We start from the raw sequence: 22,458 nt of genomic DNA on the forward strand, positions 1-22,458 counted from the left end.
TATTATAGACAGATTGTCAGCTTGGAAGATTCTGCCTAATAGAAAGCAATGCAGACCACACCCATTAGTCTCTCTCTACAGGATGTGATCCATGTTATGCATGTTATCCTTAGATGAAGGGGGACACTGGTTTGCCTGGAGTTCAGGTGTCACTTTCTGACAGGCATCAGAAAATACCCAGCTGTAGTTCTGGAAGCAGACCCTTTCTTATGTCTCTTGCAGTGGGCAGTGACTGCAAGTTTCAAGAATTTAAATGTTCTTTCTGTCCCTCAGTTGACTTCCAGATCCCGTTCTTTGGTATGTCACTGTATGTCCACAGTGCTGCAGGAGCTAGGACACTTCCTAGACATGACCTGTCCCTTTGCTCCCAAGGCATTATATTTTGTCATCAAGAAGCATATTTTTAATGGAGGCAGGTCAGAAACAGGATTTTGAACAGTCCACTGAGCCATTGTAAAAAAAAAAAAAAAAAATCAGTAGAAATTCTCATATTTGTACTTCTGTTTGAAGAAGATAATCACACTGGAGTCACTAATTCATAGTTTTTGCATAGAGCCTGTTACTCCCTTTGTCATCCTTTCCTTTTATAGCCATTTTAAACTTCAACAAAACCCCATTTCTAGAACTGTATGGATAAGATAGCAGTAACCATCCATCAAAACATTTTATTTTAATTGCTCTTTAAAACAATGTAAAACAGGGTCTGGGAATCAACTGGCTAGAGTATAATCTCAAGCTCATCCTACAGAGACATTAAAATTAACTTACAATTTCTCCTAGGGAAAAATCTCTGTTTAACATATCTGAATTTATACATTTTTACCACTGAGTATTTTGGCATTTTAGCATGCTCTTTAGTCAAGAATTTTGCTGAATTCTTGTGAATATTTCCCTCACATCTGGAAGAAGTTTAGCTGCCCTTTTAAAATAAAATTGAAACAAGTTTGCTAACTTGGAACAGAATGAGAATTCAGCTTTTGTAAGCAGAATATGTATGAAAAGTTTTCCAAGCTACTTTATTTCTAATGTTTAACAATATGCTAATTAAAATCATGTTTTCTGTAGCCGACTGTGGCTGTGCAGAAATAAATTACACAATCTGCAGTGGTTAATACAATAATGGAATCCATTTAATTGACCTCCTTTCAAAATGGAATTCAAACTAAAAAGCCAGCCAATTGTGTTTTAGTTAAACTTGGTGAATAAATCAATCTTGACTACTTGCATGTGAAACGACATCTTTTGATTCTCAGAATCTTATCTTACTCAAAAAGTTGAATGCTTCAGAAGCACTACAGAAAATACAAATCACCACATCATTTTTTAATCCTTACCAGTGGTGCTGTGGGAGAGGAAGGAGTTTTGTGTAGAGCAGCCAGTCAGCCTCTCTCAGTCCTGTCACCCAGTTGTGGAGAGATTTCATGCTGTATTTATGTTTGTTGAGCCTTCCTGTTGATAAGGGATATGAAAGAATTACTTCTGTGAAAATTTCCTCTTCAATGGCTTTTTCAGATTAAGTATTTTCTGCTAAATGATGCTAACTACATAAACATCTCAACATTGAAGCTCTGTGATCTCTCAGACTGGAGAAAGAAACCAACTAGAAGGTCTATCACACAAAAATCCAACTTTTGAATTTAGAGTATGAACAAACCAGATACATCAACAATACATTCCTGTCCTCTAAAATAACAAGATCATAATGAAAGTTCTAGGCTTGACACAGGAAATTTTTGCTTGGAACCAGCTTTGGGAACTCTGAAGAACTTCTCTCACCCTAACATACATTTATTGCATTAGCTATATATAGAGGCAGATCTGGAAAAGAATTTTTGAAAACCTCATTTTCAGACTTTGGCACATATCAGTCTCATTTTGCTCTCTGCAAGATCTGGCTTATCTGACATTTCTTGGCAGGACTTAAAATGAGTAAATACAAATGGGTAGGGATGGTAGTTCATGTTTTAATTTCTATTTGCAGAATAAGAAAAAATTCATATATCATAATAAATATAATAATATATAATACAAAAACAGTAGGCACTGAAACAAACATTACCCCTCACACCAATTTTGATATTTCCTTTTAGTTTCCTCTTGGTCAAATCAAGCTTTTTGAGGCAAAGGTTGAAGAAGTTGATAGATCCTGTGATTCTGATGAAGATTACGAAGCCAGTGGTCGCAGTTTATTATCAACCCATTACACTGTTGTTATCCACCCCAAAGACCAAGGACCCACTTATCTTCTTATAGGATCCAAACACGAGAAGGTAATAAATGGATGTTTTTATTGAGTTTCAGTAGCACATCTATGAGTATGGTGCTGCGATATGAATATTTCTAGAGGAGGACAAAGACTACAAGTCACACGGCTTGTATTTTCATATCATAAGGAGAAGGTTCTCCTTTATTAACATCCATCAGAGTTTGTCTGCAAATCAATGCTAGTGTACATAATCCTTGTAAAAATAGACAAAAATATGCAGGCTTGCCTACATAAGTAGATGGTGCAGAATATCTTATATGCTGTAATGAGAATTTTGCTCACACACAGTAACTTGTAGACAGAGCTGTAGCTGAGAGGTTACAGGGTACTGTATCCATTTTCACTGACAAGACTTACATAGCAGAGAGGTGCCCTACTGTAGTAAAGGAGCAATGAGAGGCGGGGTTAAAACCATTTTTTTTATTGTTGCTTCATTGTTCCCAAGAAATCTTGCAGACCTCATTTTGCTTGCTGGACTTATCCCCAGGTTAGCAGGATCTGGCACTGATAAAAAATTACTTAAGCATTTGGAAGAGGAGAGGAAGAATGCCCTGATAATTATACATGATTTCTGAGGGTGAAAACTTTTGGAGAGCCCTGTCCAATCTTCCTTGCTTAATATTTGTAACATAGAGACCATGAATGTGTGTTTATTCAACCAAAGGCAAACTCCTTTGGGCTTCAAAAGGAGTGCATGGTAGGGTTTTAAGTTGAGAGCAGAATCCTGATGAAGCAGCTCCTTCCCGCACAGAACGAGTGAGCTGCTATGTTTTTCTGCTTTAGGACACGTGGCTTTATCATCTGACAGTTGCAGCTGGAAGTACCACTGTAAATGTTGGATCTGAGTTTGAACAACTTCTGTGCAAATTATTAAATGTGGAAGGTGATGCCAGTAAGTTTATTTTCATTTCAACACACTGATCTTCCAATGCTTATTTAGTAAATGTACTTACGAACTGAACTAATTGCAAAATGTATATATTTTATCCGTTTAGCTTCTCAAATTTGGAGACATCCTACCCTTTGCCATAGCAAAGAAGGAATTACTTCCCCTCTTACAACACTGCCATCAGAAGCCTTGCAAACTGAAGCAATTAAATTATTTAAGGTAAAACCATAGCAGATGCCTTTTTTATTAACTGACGATTTTAAGTCTTTGCTAAAGAATGGCTGTTAGTTGGCTTACTAGATATATTCAACAGATTAGAAAAAAGAGATGTTTATTTTTATCTTTAGTGGAGGTAACTAATAGACAGCAGCAAAATGTGCTCAAAATATTACTCACCAAAGACTATCACATCCAATGTAAAGATAAACTTTAGTTGTGAGGGAGCAGTTTAGGCTTCAGCTTTTGGTGTTCCTACTTTATTGATAAGTTTTTGATAAAGTGCAAGTTAGTAGAGAAATCCATGACCATCATGAGTGATAATAATTTTACCTTGAAGTTCATAGCTCCAAAGAATCTAACAGCATGGACAGATATCTGCATTCAGAAAACTGTATCTGAAATACTATTTTTTCAGTTGGATTCAGGGAAAAAATCATAGGCAAAAGTTCTGTTGTAGATACATTTAAATCATCTGGGAGATATATTAAAAATCAGAGAAAAAACAAAGTAAATTTTAAGTTTAGGCAAGTCATGGATTATTTAAAACTGAGATAGAAAGCAGGGATTGTACTGCTTTCTTTAATAAAAAGAAAATATTTTTATATGAAGTAGCTATTCTTAAAAGACCAATTATTCAGTAATATAAATAGAGAAAATATTCCATAGAAAAATTGTTAGAAGTATTTCACAAGAGCTGAGTGCACTTTTAAAGATTCTCACAGATCTTTAAAAATACACATACATATATATGTGTCTCAGTGTAGTAAAAATGCTTTATGATTAGGAGACACATAGAGGTTCATAACCACTGAGCCACAGCTAGGTTCTTGAGAAGTTCTGTCTGCCTTACAGCCTTCCCAGTTGGAGGCCAGGTAGGTAGTTGATGCCTGTGAGAGGGGATATACTGCACTGCCATTAACCTGCTGCCAGGCTATAAAGGCTATTTCAGAGACAAAATAAAATGTTGCTGTTCCTTTGTCTGTACGTGGTGAAATAAATTACAAGTTGGAAGGCACGGAGGTTCAATAAAGGAACTTTCTCCACAAAGCTTAGATTAGTCTAAAGAACAAATTCCCTGAAGCATCAACTGTCTGGAGAATTTAGATGTTATGGTTCAGATCTAGGGAGGAATTCAAGAAAAGCACTGAATGTTTTGTCATGGACACTTTTAGGCAAACTTTCCAGCTTGTATCTCTGGCATTTCAAAGAAGTACATCCATCTTATTTTCTGCAATCCTGCAGCACGAAAATTTACAATGAAATGTACTTCTTTGATAAAAATAAATTTACGTCTACTTGGAAATCACTTTTCAGACCTAATTCAAATCACAGACACTTGCCTAAAGTAAATTAGAGATTACTGGTATGACCATAATTGAAACCTTGTATAAATCAGCTTAGAAGTCAGGTAGGGAATTTAGAAACAGATCACATCATGTTTCAGTTATCCCATTATGATAAAAATAGACTAAAAATAGATTGGGCTTCCATCCACTTCTTGTATTTTTGCTTATATCCCTTAAAAATTCAACTACTGTATACAGTACATGCAACAAGTGATATATATCCTTTCTTCTAACACAGCACAACAAATGCTGGCTTTCCTGAGACAGTACTGGGTATAGGCAAGGTCATACTTAACCTACAGTAAAAATACCAGGGAAACCCAAGATGTAAATCAATGGCTCTGAGTTATGGATTTTTTATCTGTGTATTTGCTGCCATGTTGTGCTCACTACTTACAGAAGCATTTTACATTGTCTGGCACGGAGAGCTGTAGACATTGAATTTCCAAGTCCTGTAGAGGGGTGAGCTGTGTTCAGCATGTCCTTAAACTTGCCTGCCCCCACAACTGTTCCAACTCCTGTTATAGTTCACTCCATTAGATTCAGAGTGAAAAGCATGGGTCGTAGGAGGTGTTTAATCTCAAGTCTCTCTGTATAGATTTTCATCCATTCTGGCCCCTTTTCGCCCCATTTTGCAGAACCAGCAGAATTTTCCAAGTCTACTGATAAACTTACTAATTGTGATTTCAGTTAAAGTACACTTTTGATATACAGAACATCTTAAAGATTTGCTGAAGCTCCCTTGTATGTAAACTCACTTGCTTATTATTTTATATCTAGACCTGCCAGTTGTTTATAAATGCTGCAGTTGACTCTCCTGCCATTGATTACCATGTATCTTTGGCCCAAAGTGCTTTGCAGATCTGCCTCACACATCCTGAACTTCAAAATGAGATCTGTTGCCAGCTTATTAAACAGACCAGGCGTCGACATCCACAAAACCAGGCAGGACCAATCCAGGTAACCCAGTATTTATTTTAATAGTATTGATTTCAGCAGCAATGAAGGAACTACGCAGAGTGTTTAAGATGGCAAAGACGCTCTGCTCTTCTGCAGCATCTGCTGAGTTAAGATCCAGTTCACTGGTGCTGTGTTTTCCTGAAACAAAGCTGATGCTATCCTCCAACAAAGTTTGTCTATTTGGTGGTAGAATATATCTATGCCCATGCTGTTTGTAAAGGGTGGACATAAAATGGGCTGTCTTCAAGTCAAGTTTTAAGTAAGAATGTAAGAAACCTAATTCTTTTTTACTGCTTCTTTCCTAAGAGAGGTGCTGCCTCAGGAAGCTTGGTGGGCTAAACCACATAGCAAATGACTCAAGAGCATGAGTGTGAAGTAAAGCTGTGGTGTCATGTAGTGGAATATCAGATAAGGCTCAGGGCTTTTGATAGATGTCCTCTCTTGTGTGCCATGCTGTTCTGCATTCACCCTGCATGCTGCATTATTAATACATGAAATTCCTCCCTTTGTCCACTGTCAGCTATTCAATGCTATCCAGATACAAAATTAATTGAAAAGAATACCAATACCTGGAGCTTGCATAGAATTAACAGAACTGGAATGTTACACTTAGGATGGAGCAATGTCTACAGAACTAGGAAATTGATCAGAAAATGAGAAAGGGAGTTACCATATCAAGGCTTCTGTAAGAGACATGTTTTTGTCTTCCCACAGAAAGTAGCACATGACCAGCAGCCATACCTCTTGGCTAGAAACAGCCTGTACCTGGGAGGTGGCTGCTGTTGGAGAGGCACTGGCACAGGTGGCCCAGAGAAGCCATGGGTGCCCCATCCCTGGAAGTGTTCAAGGGGTGGTTGAATTGATCTTGGAGCAACCTGGTTTAGTGGAAGGTGTCTCTGCTCAATGCAGGGGGTTGGAACTAGATGATCTTTAAGGTTCCTTCATTCAATGATTCAGTATGTGCACTGCTAAAACATTTTATAACAGACATGGTACATTCATGTCAATTAGCATGCACTGAAGCTACGTATGGCTGATGGAATTTATATTTGCTATAATTCTTCTTTGGTACTCTTCTTACCATTGGCAAGGCCTTCCCTCTGATGAAGATAAATAAGTTGTTGCTATCCTAACCCCCTGGAATGATTTTAAGAGCTAATATATGCAGTAAAATGTTTTCAGCCTTACACTAAGTTTTTAAAGTCCTAAATTCCTGCTCTAGTCTCCTACCCTTGCTCCTGTTGCAGTGCATACCTTCAACAGAGCCAGTGCTATCCTCCATCAAAGTATAGATACTTGATGAAAGGGAGTATCTGTGCCAGTGCTGTCAAATTTCTATTTAATACCAGACAAGTCAGATAAATCAAGATAGAGAAACACTGTTTTTTAAATCTCAGTGTGAAGCGTTGATGTACTGATTGTGAGAAAAGTAGTTACCATGTTATTAAGTGTATATCAGGGTTCATGAGAGCACTCTGTATTAAGTGAAACCAGTGAATGCATACTGAGTAACAACAATATACCAAAATATTGAATTACTGTTTTTTTCAATAGCTACTGTAAATTTAGTAGAAGACAAAATGTCTTATGTGTTGCTTCATAATATGTGTAACAGAAGAGATGAATTAAAATTGCACAGGCTTCTCCTCATATTATGATGCTTGGCTGTGCAGCCTAAGTATTTATTTTCCTTTGTATTAACTGCTTTTTATACAAACTCAACTGCTTTCCCATTTCCAGCCCCAAAAGAAACTGGGTGTACACATGTAAATAGATAGAGGGTATTGGGACATTCAGTGAGGTTATATGCTTATTTACTCAGCTTTTTCTCTGTTTTTTCATTCCTATTTCAGCAGTCTGAACTTGGCACAGTAAGCTGCACTGCTGGCCAGCAGCCACAGCAGGGAGTTTTATGTTGTAGGATGTTTAAAACCGTGAATGTATTCCTTTTGTTCAGGGCTTGCAGCTCTTGGCCCTCTGTGTTGGACTCTTCCTGCCCCAGCATCCATTCCTTTGGCTTCTTAAACTTCACTTAAAGAAGAATGCAGACTCCAGGTGTGCCTGAATATTATTACCCAGCTAGTCAACTGGTCTTTTTGAAGTACCTTGTTTTCAATCTTTCTTGTAATATATCAGATCTTCAGACATATATTTTAAAATTAATTTGAGTAGAATTGCTACTAAAATATAGTACATGTTACTTCTGTGCATCACTTGGGAAAGTTATAAGTTTAAAAAAAAATATTTTGCAGTGCATACTCTGACTTATGTTGCAAAATTGTGAAAACCAAAATATGGCAGTTACACAACACACCCTGAGCCACGTTCATCTTTGGCACAATTCTGCTGGTCTCAGTAGACTAATTTTCTTTCTAATTCCACGTGCAAAAAAATGTGTTGGAAATCTCAGAGAGTGAAATCTGAATGTCCTCCCATCTGGCCTCTCCAGAAATATTCACTCACAGTTTACTATCCTTTCAATCAGTCCCCAGGAACTGCCTTATTTCTCTTTCTGCCACAGGACTGAATTTGGGAAATACGCTATCTATTGCCAGCGCTGCGTAGAACGTACCCAGCAGAATGGAGACCGAGAAGCCAGACCTTCCAGAATGGAAATCCTTTCCACTCTCCTGAGAAACCCCTACCACCATTCCCTGCCCTTCAGTATTCCAGTTCACTTCATGAATGGCATATATCAGGTAATGTCATGCAGGCCACGAAACCTGAGCTCTCCCAACCCCCTGCTGTCAGCATATACGCAAAGCAGTACATCAAAAAGAGTAAGGTAAACATGGCTCAAGTTTCGTCCTGTGCCAGAGCCAGCAATGGCAGGCACAAAGTACTTGTGATCTGATTTGATCAACTAAGAGTAAAGGTTTGGGGGAAAAATCTTGAAGAGAAAGAAAAAAGCAAAACCTTGTAAGAGTGAGAACTGCCAAAACTCTGTTTCTTATTTAACCTGACCACCAGATGAATGAATTAGACTGAAGGAAAAGGAAAGGTATTAAATTCCACTTCCTTTCATCAGACATCTTGGAAGTTAAATATCTCAGTGAAGGCCTGGAAGCACAGCTGTAACTCCCATTATCAGTCCTGAAGGATAACCATATTTGTTACAGAACAAACATGGCTCCATTCTTAACTCTCTGGGGATGTCATTAGTCAAAGCCCCTAGGAAACATTCCATGGGCTTCCAAGCATGCTGCTTCACATCCTGGTTTATGTTTCCAGCTGTGAGAGATGGCTGAGAAGTGTTTTAACAATTCATAGTATTCCTAGATAGAAAGCAATTTTTTATATGAAATCAAAGCTGTATCAAATAAATTTTTAATTTCAGATTGTCACAGAAGTACTTTGCATTTTTCATCTCTAAGTTTCTTAATTGCTTACTGCTTGCCCAGTAAAACAGAAAAAAACCAACATACTTTAAATCGTCCTAAAGAGATTCAAACTTGAAGTTTGGAGAAAAAAAGGAGAAACTGCTCATTAGTTATTTACTGTCCAAAATTGTATAGTTACAAGGGCTAAGAAAATTGTAATTAAATACATAAATTACTTCAGTGGGATCAGCAAATTATAGTGGTATTAAAAACTCCTGTATTAATGTCTGAAGAGTCATCAGATTTTTATTTTAATGCCAGGCACTGAGAAGTTCAAACAATAGTTCATGATCCATTTTCAAGACCTTTTATTACCAAAACATTTTCAACATGTCAAATACAGGAAAACACTCTCAATACAGATTTAAGTGAACATCAACTACTTCTATCTGTAAAGAAGTTATTTGCCATCTCTTGCTAAAAAGCTTCCATACCAGTCACAGCAAACAGAAGTTCATATTTGGAGAAGTAAAATTTAGAAGGTTCTGTGTATTACTAACCTGTGTTATAGTGACAAAGCAACATTCATAAACTATTTTAGATCTGCCAGTGTAGATTTGTCACCTGATATCCCTCTAAAGTTGCACATGATGAAAAATTATTAATTGATCTCATTTGCTTCTGCACTATATTGAAAGGCACAGGAAATTATAATCGTCATTTTTCAAGTGCTATTTTTCACAAAAAGCTCAGATACTAGACTGTTATCTGTCATATAAATTCTGTAATAGAATTCCAAGTGTAACAAGTGCAAGGAAACCAATTCCACTAAACTGACTTCCCATGTGGAAATCATTTTCAGACCCTTTACAGCAACTTTAAATTTCCAGTTACAGTAATGGATGAAATGGGTCTTACAGTTCCACCATTATTCTAGATGTATTATATTTCAAAATCTTAGATTTAAAGGGGGAACAGGTATGAGTTTGATAGCAAAATACATTTTGGCTTCTTTTTTAGGTTGTTGGGTTTGATGCCTCTACCACAGTAGAGGAATTTCTGAACACTCTGAACCAAGATACAGGGATGAGGAAACCAGCTCAGTCAGGATTTGCACTGTTTTCTGATGATCCCTCTGGCAAGGATATAGAGCACTGTCTTCAAGGAAACATCAAGGTAAACAAAAGCCTTTAATGGGCTGTGCATATAAAAAAATGAAGTATCTTCATTTGACAGAGATCTCTTCAGACAATGTAAAGGAAAACATTTTTCAGGCTGAAAACTGTCTTTCTTCTTAATGTGAAAGATTTTTTTTTTTAAAGATCACTTTTTCAGTTGCTGAAGTTCATTCAGTGAACTACAGTTAAAAGCTTTCTCCAAGAGATCCATATTATTCAGAGAAGTAATAGCTGTGTTAAAAAACAAAAAGTAAACTGTTATGGTTCTTTAAGGAGCATTAGAATCAAACATGGATTTAGAGATTTTAGTCAACATTTCTGATATAGCTCCAAAAGATGTGTATGTGAGGTCCAAGAAGTCATTGATACTGGGGTGGAGATCCTGGGAAATTAAAAAAGAGAAATGGTTCCTTTTCTAATACAGAATAGGCTTAAGGCTCAATTTAAGAAATTTCCAATTTTTGGCTTGCCATTGTCCTGAATTCTAAATTTTAGTTCCCTCTATTGCTAGAATTAAATTCTTAGCTGTAAAGAGTGACAAAAGGCAATATAATCTGTGCTTTAGTAAAATATTCGATCCTTTCCAAGTCTTTTAACAACTATTGAATCATTAATTTTTTGTATTTCTACCAAGTAGCTTTTTGCACCCTTTGGTCAATGTTCACAGCTGCACTTTTGAGTTACAAGGTGTTGTACAACCTGGTCTTGGTGATAAACAAGCGGTGTCACCACAACCAGAAAAATTACCAAAAGGAAAGCAAAATTTATAAAAGATGAACTTATTTTCTAGGTAACTGTAACTTTAGAAACTACTCATATTACTGCTTCCAGGAAGGCTCTTTTATGAAGGAATGGTGACATGAAGCCCAGTTGGGGTCCTAGGATCTCTGTTCTACTCCACCTCCTCCCCATCTGCCCACCTACCCACCTATACAGATTGTTGTGAACCACTTTTGCTGCATTTTTTAACAAACTTCATGCGAAAGGACCTGAAAAACTTGGGCATGTAGCAGAAGGAGAAGGCAGAGATCAAAGGCATTTGATTAATTATATAACAACTCACTCTGTGTTATTACACATTCATTGGCAGCTGCTAAATCAAGTACCTGGCCTTTCCATGTTATGGCTTCTTTCCAAAGGCAGTGCATGTGTTGCAGGATAAACAAAAACCAAAAATGTTAATTATTAAACACTTTGACTAAGAAATACAAGTAAAGTTACACTTCAGTGAGTTTAAAAATCCAAGCTGTGTATGTATCTAACAGGTGATAGTAGAGGACATTAAAATAAGTTGACAGTTCCTTTTCAAGGTGTTTTCAAATAGGAAGACATGCCAAATCAGTTTTGTATTGCTTTCCTTCTAGATCTGTGACATTATTTCAAAATGGGAGCAAGCCTCCAAAGAACAACACCCTGGGAAATGTGAAGGCACAAGGACTGTCCGCCTTACTTACAAAAACAGGTTTGTTTAGCAAGTATAATATCTCAGCCTTGTCCTGAGATTTGTTTTTCACTTTCTGCAGTTTCTTCATCTGAGAAACACTGGCTGACTTGAAGCTTGCAACAAAAATAGTAAATGGGTGTAACAGGAGAATTTTTTTAAATAGAGTTACTTTTTTTTAGTTCTTAAGAGGTGAACAGGGCTACAAAAAATCCCCACTGAAGTCAGAAGACTGACATTAAATATTTACCCACTGGTTCAAGTACAAGTGTTGATGTTCTAATGTGTTTTGCTGCTGAAATAAACATGTCACATTCAGAGCAGGTACTGCTAATCCTCAGGGCTAATGCATTTCCATATCTTCTTTATTTAATAACTTTCTGTCTTTTCTGTAGGCTTTATTTTTCAGTTCAAGTTCATGGCGAGACAGACAGAGAGAAGCTGCTGCTAGTGTATCAGACAAATGATCAAATAGTCAATGGACTTTTCCCTGTAAACAAAGAATTAGCGATGGAATTGACAGCCCTTTTAGCTCAGGTAATCTTTATGCATGGATAACTCACACAGCAGTTTTTCAGGAGAAAATCTTAAACAAACTGATCCAGGATTGCTTGACACTCAATTGACCTTCACCTTTTACGTATGAGTGGGCAGGAAACAGACTGGGCTGGGATCTTTGTGTAAGGCAATTCTTAACTGGGGTGGAAATGCTTTACAGCATTGGCTGCTGCTGGCACCAGTATGGCTAAAATGTGCTTTCCCTCTTGCACAGCAAGGCATTCTGGCATTTAATATCATGTAATCATGTACCATTTCTTCATTCACTATTCCTTCCATGATTTCTGCAAGTTAATTCTCCAAAGGAACAGCTCTTCAATAAAAGTCTAACAGTCCTTTACTAGACATGGTCTTGATGTTTTATTTTTAAAAAATTTAAAGCTTAAATGAAGGGTTTTGAGAAAGTAATTTGATGTTGTTATTCAATAAATGTAAACTGATTTGTGTCAGCTGGAGATATAGCCGTCTAAGAGCAGAAGTAATATTATGTCTGTAAAATTTGTGTTTGATATTTAGCTTTTTTCCATGGTAGATAGAAAATAAAAAAAATCACTAGTGTGACTTTTTATCAGTTAAAAGTATATATTATTTGACAAATTTGTTTTCTTTTATACTTGGTCGAACAGATCAAAAGATAGTTCATAATATCCAGCTAGAAAATTACTCTAGAGTAACAAAAACTCTTTTCATGGACTTCCCCTTAGGTAGAGATTGGAGATTTTGAACGGCCTTTCTCAACTCCAGCAGGGCAAGTCAATTCCCAGTCCAAGTCCAACCAAACACTAAAGCAAGTTTTGGAGAGATTCTACCCTAAGAGATACAAGCAAGGTTGTTCAGATGAACAGTTAAGGTGAGATGGGGTCTTTTGATTTATATTCTCTAAAGATCTAGGAGTGAAACAAAGAGTTTTAATTGTCATTGGGAATAATGTATTGTTGAGCTATATTGGCCTACCCTGTGTTTGAAAATCATTTTCTTGCTAATCTAAACAACCCATTTCCTTTGCACATTTCTAATCTAAACAAAGGACCATTATTAATAACACATTCCAGCAAGAGATGCAGCAGTTACTGGATAGTGTTACAAAACGCAGCAATTTTGAAATTCTTATTTTTTTTATACAGCAAGTCTAAATGAGGTCTGACTGTGCACAGACTAAAGAGTTATGAAGTAAAGGACATGAGGACATGATCTGTTTGTTTTTCTAGTGTGCAATCTGTGGCAGCCAGTCAAACTGGCAACATGTAACTTAGTGGACTTAGTAGTAAGGTATCACTTTTTTTAAAATTAATAACCTACAAGGCATTTAAATCAACACCTACTGACAAGAAAATAAGTGGAACAGTGTAATAAATTATCCAAAGTCAGTGATACAGCAGTTTTGAAGTCCAGTAGACATCACAGAAATGTTCTTCAGTACAGAAGATTTTCAGGTTGAGAAAATTTAAAGCTATTATTAAATGAACATAGTAACATTACATACTCAAAAGCCAATGGGGCATTCAGACTTATGCAATTAACTTCAAAGAACAAATTATAAAAGGTCTCAGATTAGATTAACTCATGGAGGAAAAGTGAAACATCTGTTGAACTGTTTAAGTAGTCCTACACTACCAACTGGCTGAGCTGGGGATTGGTGGCATGGGAAGAATCACTCTGTGCCTCCCCTATTGCCTATATTGTGTTTGCTAAGGGTGCAGTTTGACTTCATAAACAGCAAGACCAAAGCTGCAAGTGCTGGATCTCCTTTTACTACACATTAACCCTCCCTTTTCCTGGGCTACATCTTATAACCTTATGGCTGCTGGGTAAGTCCTCCCTGCAGGTCAGTGTCCTAGAAAGGTATTCTGGGCTGAGCATTTTTTGAGAATTAGTTTTTCTATAGTATTGAACCAACTTGCCAAGGAGCCGCAAATTGACAAAAGGAGTCAGAAAAAAAGCCCCAGTGTGAACACACTGTGCATCAGGAGTAGCATTCTGGGTAGCAGTGCCCAGACACACTAAAAGGGAGTAGTGCTAAGCCACGTCTTTCTTGCCTCCTACCAGGCACAGGTAAAGATATGTGCTAAGCTGGATGGATTTTTGGAATGACAGCTGACATAGCTGTTGAGTACTGATAAAGGTACATTGATTCTCTGTAGAGACACGTTAAAAGCTGTCCCAGACTTTCTGCCTTTATGCTGCCACTGCTACATCAATATTTAATCATAATGTTCCAGAAATTAGAAGATACTTCATAATTTTTATGTGCATTAAAATACTAAATGACATTTTGGATTTATTTAATACTGTATCAGTGATAGTCCTTGTATTAACTGAAATTACCATTTTAAGAAATGGATTCTTCTGTTGCTCATTAAACTTGCTGTGGGCAAGCATTGGAATTCCCTTCAGTAAGTAGATTCCATCCTTCATTTCAACAGACAGCTTTGCCAGCGACTGTCGACAAGATGGATGGCTCTGCGCGGGCACAGCGCCGCAGACTGCGTGCGCATTTACCTCACCGTGGCCAGGAAATGGCCTTTCTTTGGGGCTAAACTGTTTGCAGCAAAAGTGAGACATTTTAATGAGCTTGATTGGGGGGGGGAGGAGGGGCTTAAATATAAATATAATTTGCAAATAATAGTACATTTTTGTTAAAAATAACTGTGTATACATGAGCTGATTGAACCTCCTGTCAAATTACTTTTTAAGTCATAGACTGGTGAAATATAACAGCCATAGTACTAAGTGTATCATAATAGTAACTTTCCAATGCTCTTATTGCTTGTTTTACATTATTAATCTGTGTTTCCATTTCCTTCCATCTTAGTTTGAGATAGCCTTTTAGGTTTAGACTCTTTTTACCTGATAACTAACAGAACATTGAAAAGGTATCATTAGCTGGCTGTGAAAGCTGAATTTTGCAGAAGGACTAAATGTGGTTAAAGGTATTTAGAGCACTCCCTTTTATGCTGGCCCCTTCTCAATTTCTCTTAACTACTGGTATCTTAGTTCTTTTGATTCAAATAACAGCTCTGTTAAACAGAACTGTCACCTCATGCCTTCAGTTTTAATAGGTAAACCCAGTGTGTGTGTGTGTGTGTAAACATGTTCATGTGTATATATAATTGCTTTTCAGCACACTCTTCTTTGTGTGTTTAGATATATGAGCTAGTGGACAAACTGTAAGACACCTGACTATTTTATTAATGAGACTATATATTTTATTGGACCAAGCACCAGGGTAGGTTTCAAGCGTATTAGTTTGAGTTCATTGTTCTGCCACTGGCCACCAACATGGCTTTGGGCAGGTATTTCAATTCCTTTCCTGAAATTTACACTGAGAAGGAATTGAAATGAGAACTGTGGATGGAGAGAGGTCTGTAATAGCTGAGAATTAATAATTATTCACATATGCCTCATTTTGAAGTAGTAACTAAAGAACATTTCTCTTTGTAGCCTCTAGCAACAGCCTCAGTTGAGAAGTCCTTCATATGGTTTGCTGTCCATGAAGATGGAATAAGCATCCTGGATTACAGCTCCATGGTAAGTGAAATTTCTACTTCAAATTTGGTCAAGATAGATTTTAGTATTAATTATTTGGAGAGATTCACCACCATACTATGTAAAAGATGGCATTAGCTTTCCATGCTAAGTTATCTAGTCCTTCTCTTAAAGCAAAAATTCATTCCTTTTAAAATGCTTTAATGTTATCATCATTACAGTAGCACTAATAATAGAAGTAATGAATTCTTTGCACAGAATTTATTTTTGTTTATCAGATACAGTTTTATATCATTTAATGAAATGTTAATGTTTTAATCATTCAGATGTCAGGAAATCCATAGTTATTGTAATGTTATTACAATAACATTAATTTTCTTTTCCTGGAGACTTAATTTTCTAGTATTATTCATAATACATACACTCCGCAAAGAGCAGTTACTTTAATAGATTGTTATTTTCATTGTATTATTTTTGTTTAATAGTAGGTAATGTAACCCAGTGTTATTTAATTATGTCATTTTGGGCTCAGATTTTTCTTTGATTTGCAATACAAGTTTTCATAGAAAACGACTCATAATCAGTGTGAAAAGCAATGCCTGAGAAGATCCCTGCTTTCATTTATATCCTGCAAAGAAAAAGAATGGCATGCTGCTATTAGCAAGTGCTAATATTGAATATCAGAAAATTAAAATCTCAGCTTTATAATTGTGCTGATATGGGCCTTTTCATTACATTTCTTTGCAGTTAAAGAAATAATAAAACAAAGAGCATGAGGAGAGGAAACAGCAGCTCTCAGGGAACAAGCAAAATGTGCTTGCACCAGACTGCAGAGAGCTCTACCAACACTGCTCCTGGTGCTATGGCATTTCTGTAGGGCACTGCCAGGTTAAGTACTGGCAGGCCTTATGTGACATTCAAGGAATGCTCAGCTTCCAGGGAACATCAGGATTTTCTGTAGGAAGGATCAGGGATATCAGAAATGATGCTGCAAGGGGTAGAGATAATACTATTTCAAAACTGGGGCAAAAAGAGGTTTACTAAGGAAGGACACTAAGTCAGTTATTGTACAAATGTTGTCTGACAATGAATTTTAAATGCAAACATCTGCAGCAAATTAATGTGAGGTGTAACAATAAATTAAATGCTGATTTTAACTTGAAGGCCAGTACTGTGGTGTTTAACCCAGAACAGTAAGAATCGAGGGATAAAAAGCTGAGGAGCCTTGAAGAGCATTTATGTTTCATCAGAGCTGTGAAAAAAAGAGAACAGAATTTAATTTGTGTGTTTGCAAAACATACCACTGCACAAAAAGAATACCTGGAGTTAAATTCCTTCAGATGTCTCCTAGTCTGCCATTTAATTTATTTAGATACTGCTTCAATTTCAAGTGGAATTTGTAAGATTAACTTCTCTCAAAGTCAATCAAGATTTGGATAAATGGAATTACACACTTGAGTTGAAATGTTCTTACATCTTTTATCTAATTAATTTGGAATAGAAACAGAGGTCAAACTTTGAAGAGTTATCATCTACAGTGAAAATTCCTCATCCTGAAGGTCTAAATGAAGCTATCCCAAATTTCATAGTTAATTTCAAGATTGATAAGAGGCTACCTCCATTGAAAAATATAGGTGTAATTATATTTTTTAAAGAATAATTTGTCATAATCGGTTTTTCCTGCATTGTCCTGCTTAACAGCTTTGTGTTTCCTTTTTTCAGCGACTGACAGTTACATACACATATAAGAGCCTGATGACTTTTGGAGGCTATCAAGACGATTTTATGCTGGTTGTTAACAATGCTCAGACAAAGGACAAATCAACTGAAAAACACCTGTTTGCCATGACAAAGCCAAAGGTTGGTCTATTACCTGACACAGTTTCCATCTGCTTTTGTGCTCTCTAGTGGGTAATCCCTAACAGATGTGAAAGAGGAAACACCTTTTTTTAATCCCAGCCTGCTCAGATTACTGGCTTTTGCTAGATGATTTTAGAGATCAAATAATTACTAATGTCAGGGCTAACTGTGACAGTACTGATGAGTTCCTGCTCTTTTCATGTCACTGTCTATAACATTCCAAATTTTTCATAGAAGGACAAAGAAGGCTGATAAGGACAGAAATTACATGCAGTACCTAAAACCTACTCTGTTTGCCTAATCAGCACCAGAGATGATTTTTCAAAAAGTACATTTGGGTTCTACAGTGAAATTGTAACACACAACATCTAAAAGATCAGTCAATTCTTAGAAATCCTAGGATATTTTTCGTTTTGGTTAAAAAAAAAAAAAGTCCTGCTTTTTAAATCCAGATTCTCTTGACTATATTAAAAAAAAAAAAAAAACAAACCAAAACAAACCCCAAACAATAAACCAGAGTTTTTGCTGTTAGTTTGAACAAATTTATGAAATAATGCAAAATTCCACATATAGATTTGGTTCAAAACATGATTCTTCATACAAATAAGCATAGTAAAAGAAACATGTTGAAGTTTCCCTCAGATTGTGCCCTTATAGAACCTCATAGAATCACAGAGTGGCTTGGATTGTAAAGGACCTTAAAATCACCTAGCTCTGACCCCCCTGCCCTGGGCAGGGACACCTTCCACTAGACCAGGTTCCTCAGAGCCCCATCCAAGTTGGCCTTGAACACTTCCTTGGATGGGGCATCCACAACTTCTCTGGGCAAGCTGTTCAGTATCTCAGCAAGGTTTATATGGGTCACAAAGAGAAAATATGATAAAAACCTCCCCAAAGTCTTTATTCCCTTCATCTACCCTGCATCTTGAGTTCTCTGAGCTCTCTGGCAAAACTTCTCAGGGTGTCATCTTTTGGACTTCAACATCTCTCTCATAATTAAAGAAGTCATCTCTGAATCATTTAAGATGTGGAAGACAAAGTATCTTTGGTACGTCCTGATGGGAATAACATTACATTATTTAAAGGAGCAATAAAAAAAGCTTTATTAGTTATCTCCTCTCCCCATCATTAATTTGTTAAAGTACAAGTACTTATCCAGTTGATGGTGATTGTCACTTGCTAAAAAGTTAGCTATTTTTTCAGCAGTCAAAACACATCACTGTATTTTTCAAAGAGTTTTGTATGTTCCTGTTATAGATTCTTGAGATCACTCTACTGATTGCCAGCTACATTAACAACTTTCATCAGCTGAAAGGAGTTGCTCATCACCTCTCTGCTCCAGCATTACTGGCACCTCAAAGTGGACAGAAACTCAAGGAGATGGGGAGCCAGCCACTTCTTGCAATCAACAGACCAACTAAATGTCCCACTTTGTTATGAAAGGATTACGTATCATGATAATGCATTCTTCTTTGAGGGTTTCTACATGGACTGAAAACCTTCTGATGTACAAGATGTAGAGCATAAGCAGCTCCATAAACAAAAGGAAGGTGGACAGGTTTACATTCATTCAGTTGCATATAAGAGGAGTAGCCCTTAAGGTAAACTCTGGCCTGAATTGGAAAGATGATGAGTCAGTTTAAGGGTTATGATTGACTGGGGGTTGCTTGTGCCTACAGCTCAGAAAAAATACATCTGTTTATAATGATAGAGAAAGGTGTAATTGGAAAAAACTGTATAGATTTTACAGTTTTACAGATATATTCTCAGGGATCAAACTCTCTTCAACTCTTCGCCTCTATTTTTCAAAATTAGACCAGTTTTATAACTTTCATTTTGAAAAGGAATTTTTGTTTAGAAAAGCAGTCAAATGCAAAATACTTTTCACTTCCAGCACCATCCTTATTTGCAATACGAGTATCATGGGACTAAAAGGAACAAGTTGTGTATAATTGTTTCTTCTTTGAAAAAAAAAAAACACAACAAACACATAAGCACATCATGTAACTATTACAAATTTTAAGAGTATTCTCATGATACACTCTAGCCTTTGTTATACAGCTGTTTTACTTGGCAAATCTTCAGCCTTGGTCTGGTAAATTTCTAAATAAACCTTCTCTGCTCCAGCCTTTTGAAAAAATCTAAATTGGATAGACACTGTATTTAGTACAGATCTGTTAAACAACACCCTGTACCTAATTTCTCCTTTAATCCATAATAATAATATAATACAAATGGCAAGAATGATTCACAATTCAAAACACAAGAACAACATAGAAAACCATTGACTGAAATGTTGTGAGTAAACTTGGAGACCTAAAATCCGTGTACAATATGTATAATATATACCTTGAGTCCAAATAATATTTACTTCTTGTTTTTAATTTGTATCTATACATTTCCTATTATAATACTAATATAATGTTCTTGCACACTGAAGACATGATGCTGCATCTGCACTATTGGATCTAGGAGCACTTTCCAGTTGCCTTTTTCAGGTGCTACATAGGTCAAATATATAGAAATTACATCCATTGTTTTTCTTCTAGCCCTCTCTTTTTTTGTTCCAATGCAAATAAACCACTTCTGCAGGCTCCAAAATGGATCAGCACCATACTCTCATAGATAATTTAGGTACAACCATGAAGAAGGTACTCAAACATAAATCATGGACATTTTACAGTTTCCACTTTGGCTCATGTTAATGATCACAGATCATTAATCCCTTATAGCCAGTCCTCATTGGTTTTTGTTTTATTATTACTTAAATAGAAGTAATTTCACAATGAAAAATCTCTGGTTCATGTTCTTTAAACATTTCAAATGCTCATACTGAGAGAAAAGGTATTTTCAGCTTTTTGCCCTCTGTTAAAAGCAGGGGATACAGTATTCTCCCAAAGAATTAAAACAGATTGGAAGGGAGATGCAGGCCATGAAGAGAACATGGTCTTAAAAAGGGGAAAGTCAGACAGGCAAGCTGGCTTTCTTTAAAAAGCTCTCAAAGTCCTCCCACGGCTACTGAAGTCCACAGAACTCAAGCACCATGGGCCAGTGCTTCCTCTTGAAAATTACAACCAAACAACTCACTATATCCAGATGCTTTCATTTTGCAAGGTGGAAAGGGCTTCCTGCTAACTTCCTGGTAACTTCCACCCTTTGGTGGTGGTTGGGGCACTAGACCCTTCTCTTTCCATGAGGCAGGACCAGCAGCTGGAGGTTTTACCTCCTCTTAGGCAGCCAGTCCCCTGCCATCATCCAGGGAAGCATCTTAGGAGCTACAAGAGACCAATGGCATTACTTCTTGTTACACCCCATGGGAAGTGATACAGATCCCATGGTGAAATTCATTTAGGAATTAACACCCCTTTGCAATCAGCAGAATAATTAACTTAAAGATTTGAGGGGGTAAGGGTGTTTACAAATACAAACATGTTACTGCATCAGGTTACAGTATAAAGCTTCTCAAATATGATTAAAAACTTCAATTTACAAACCCAAAAGTCTTCTTGTAATCATGAAATTATGATAACCTGGACTACTCCAACTAGTAGTCTTTCCTAATTGACCAATTTCAAATGATGTGGCAGATCACCTTCTGTTATTAGAAGGGAAAAAAGTGGAGCATTTTGCTAGTGAGCTTGATAAGGTAGTTTTTAAAATCTATATTGAATTTTGAGACAACATGATAAACAATACAAACAGCTGATGTGTACATTTGGAGATTTCATTAACAACATCACAAACAGTTGTTTTATAAAGTACAATCTATGAGCAGAGTATGCCCTTCCTGCCTGCCTCTGGGTAGGAAACTCTACAGACATTGCTTTGCTTCTTTTGTTGGGCCCTTGCTGCTGCAGTATGTCCCTACATCATCGTAATCAGAAGCAATTCATGCCTTAGTTCCCTCTTTTTGGCATGATTTTCCAGATTTACTAACTGCTTGTTATAGGTCACCATTAATCCCACACAGTCACATGACCAGAAATGCTGTGTTATTTTATGAAATAAATGCACTCACAGTTACTGTGACAACCCTGTGTTAAACAATGGAGCTGCTTCCAGTTTGACTAGCAAGAGTGAGGTTTCTGTAGTGACAGTAACCTCAGCAGACACTTCCCTTCAAGGTAACAGCATCAGCAAGTGGAGTCCCTTTCACATGCAAGCACACTCCCAAACACAGCTCTCTATATCTCAGGGCCTTGCTCCACAGCTACTTAAAGAATATCACATAATGCAAGACAGCAAGGCTGAAAATTTCACAGTCCAAGCAGATAATCTGTTCTGCCTTCCCCACCAGCCCAAGCCCCATGAGTGATCCACAGCTCAGTCTTAACCTTAAGTCATCCACCAAAGAAATTCATACTGTGCTACCTAATCCAGGACTAAAGCCCAGGTAGGAACCTGACCTTTCTCACCTTGGCAGTGACGATACTGTGGGAGCTGTCAGTGAGCAGCAGCTTCTGGGACTGTTGCTGGAAAACTTCCTATGCTCAAAGCTTGCAGAACCTAGGTTGTAGAACTATTGGCAGGGTGGGATTAATATGTGCGCACATGCAAGGAGATTTCACCTTCTGCCATGAACTTTAGAATATCTTTCGTGATTGCTTTGAGTTAGTGCTCAGAATCAACAATCTGTGTAAATGACCAATGAATCTGAGCTTGACAGTGATTGAAAAATCACTGGCAAATGTCTGTATGAACAATCACATTGCTTTGAGAAGACTATTTGGAATGCAATGAAAATTAATATGTTACGTGAACTTCACTTTGCCTTGTCAGTTTTTGAGCAGCAGTATTAGCAAAAGAATAGCTGATTTCTAGGACAAGCAAGACCCATTTACTCCTGTAGCACACCTGGCAAAGGATAAAGCATTAAGGTTTTAATACAATCAATAAGTTTAATGGGTTTTATTTTATATTTAAATTTTGTTTAAA

At 36.9% G+C, this 22,458-nt stretch overlaps 1 protein-coding gene across 3 annotated transcripts in view; it reads left to right on the plus strand.

Annotated features, from left to right (window-relative positions):
- The window catches only part of PLEKHH2 (pleckstrin homology, MyTH4 and FERM domain containing H2), a 55,352-nt gene extending 33,797 nt beyond the window's left edge, over nucleotides 1-21,555 (plus strand). For all 3 annotated transcript variants that reach the window (XM_059841167.1, XM_059841169.1, XM_059841170.1), the window contains 14 exons: nucleotides 2,091-2,270; nucleotides 3,050-3,158; nucleotides 3,262-3,374; nucleotides 5,501-5,680; nucleotides 7,638-7,735; nucleotides 8,202-8,379; nucleotides 10,021-10,176; nucleotides 11,543-11,640; nucleotides 12,015-12,156; nucleotides 12,882-13,027; nucleotides 14,601-14,730; nucleotides 15,619-15,705; nucleotides 17,386-17,523; nucleotides 18,781-21,555. In XM_059841167.1, the coding sequence (XP_059697150.1) occupies nucleotides 2,091-2,270; nucleotides 3,050-3,158; nucleotides 3,262-3,374; nucleotides 5,501-5,680; nucleotides 7,638-7,735; nucleotides 8,202-8,379; nucleotides 10,021-10,176; nucleotides 11,543-11,640; nucleotides 12,015-12,156; nucleotides 12,882-13,027; nucleotides 14,601-14,730; nucleotides 15,619-15,705; nucleotides 17,386-17,523; nucleotides 18,781-18,963 (1,938 nt within the window). In that variant the 3' untranslated portion in view covers nucleotides 18,964-21,555. The remainder of the gene's footprint in view (nucleotides 1-2,090; nucleotides 2,271-3,049; nucleotides 3,159-3,261; nucleotides 3,375-5,500; nucleotides 5,681-7,637; nucleotides 7,736-8,201; nucleotides 8,380-10,020; nucleotides 10,177-11,542; nucleotides 11,641-12,014; nucleotides 12,157-12,881; nucleotides 13,028-14,600; nucleotides 14,731-15,618; nucleotides 15,706-17,385; nucleotides 17,524-18,780) is intronic.
- The last annotated feature ends 903 nt before the right edge of the window (nucleotides 21,556-22,458 follow it).

The sequence above is a fragment of the Haemorhous mexicanus genome, chromosome 3 (assembly GCF_027477595.1).
Source record: "Haemorhous mexicanus isolate bHaeMex1 chromosome 3, bHaeMex1.pri, whole genome shotgun sequence".
Taxonomy (NCBI): Eukaryota; Metazoa; Chordata; class Aves; order Passeriformes; family Fringillidae; genus Haemorhous; species Haemorhous mexicanus.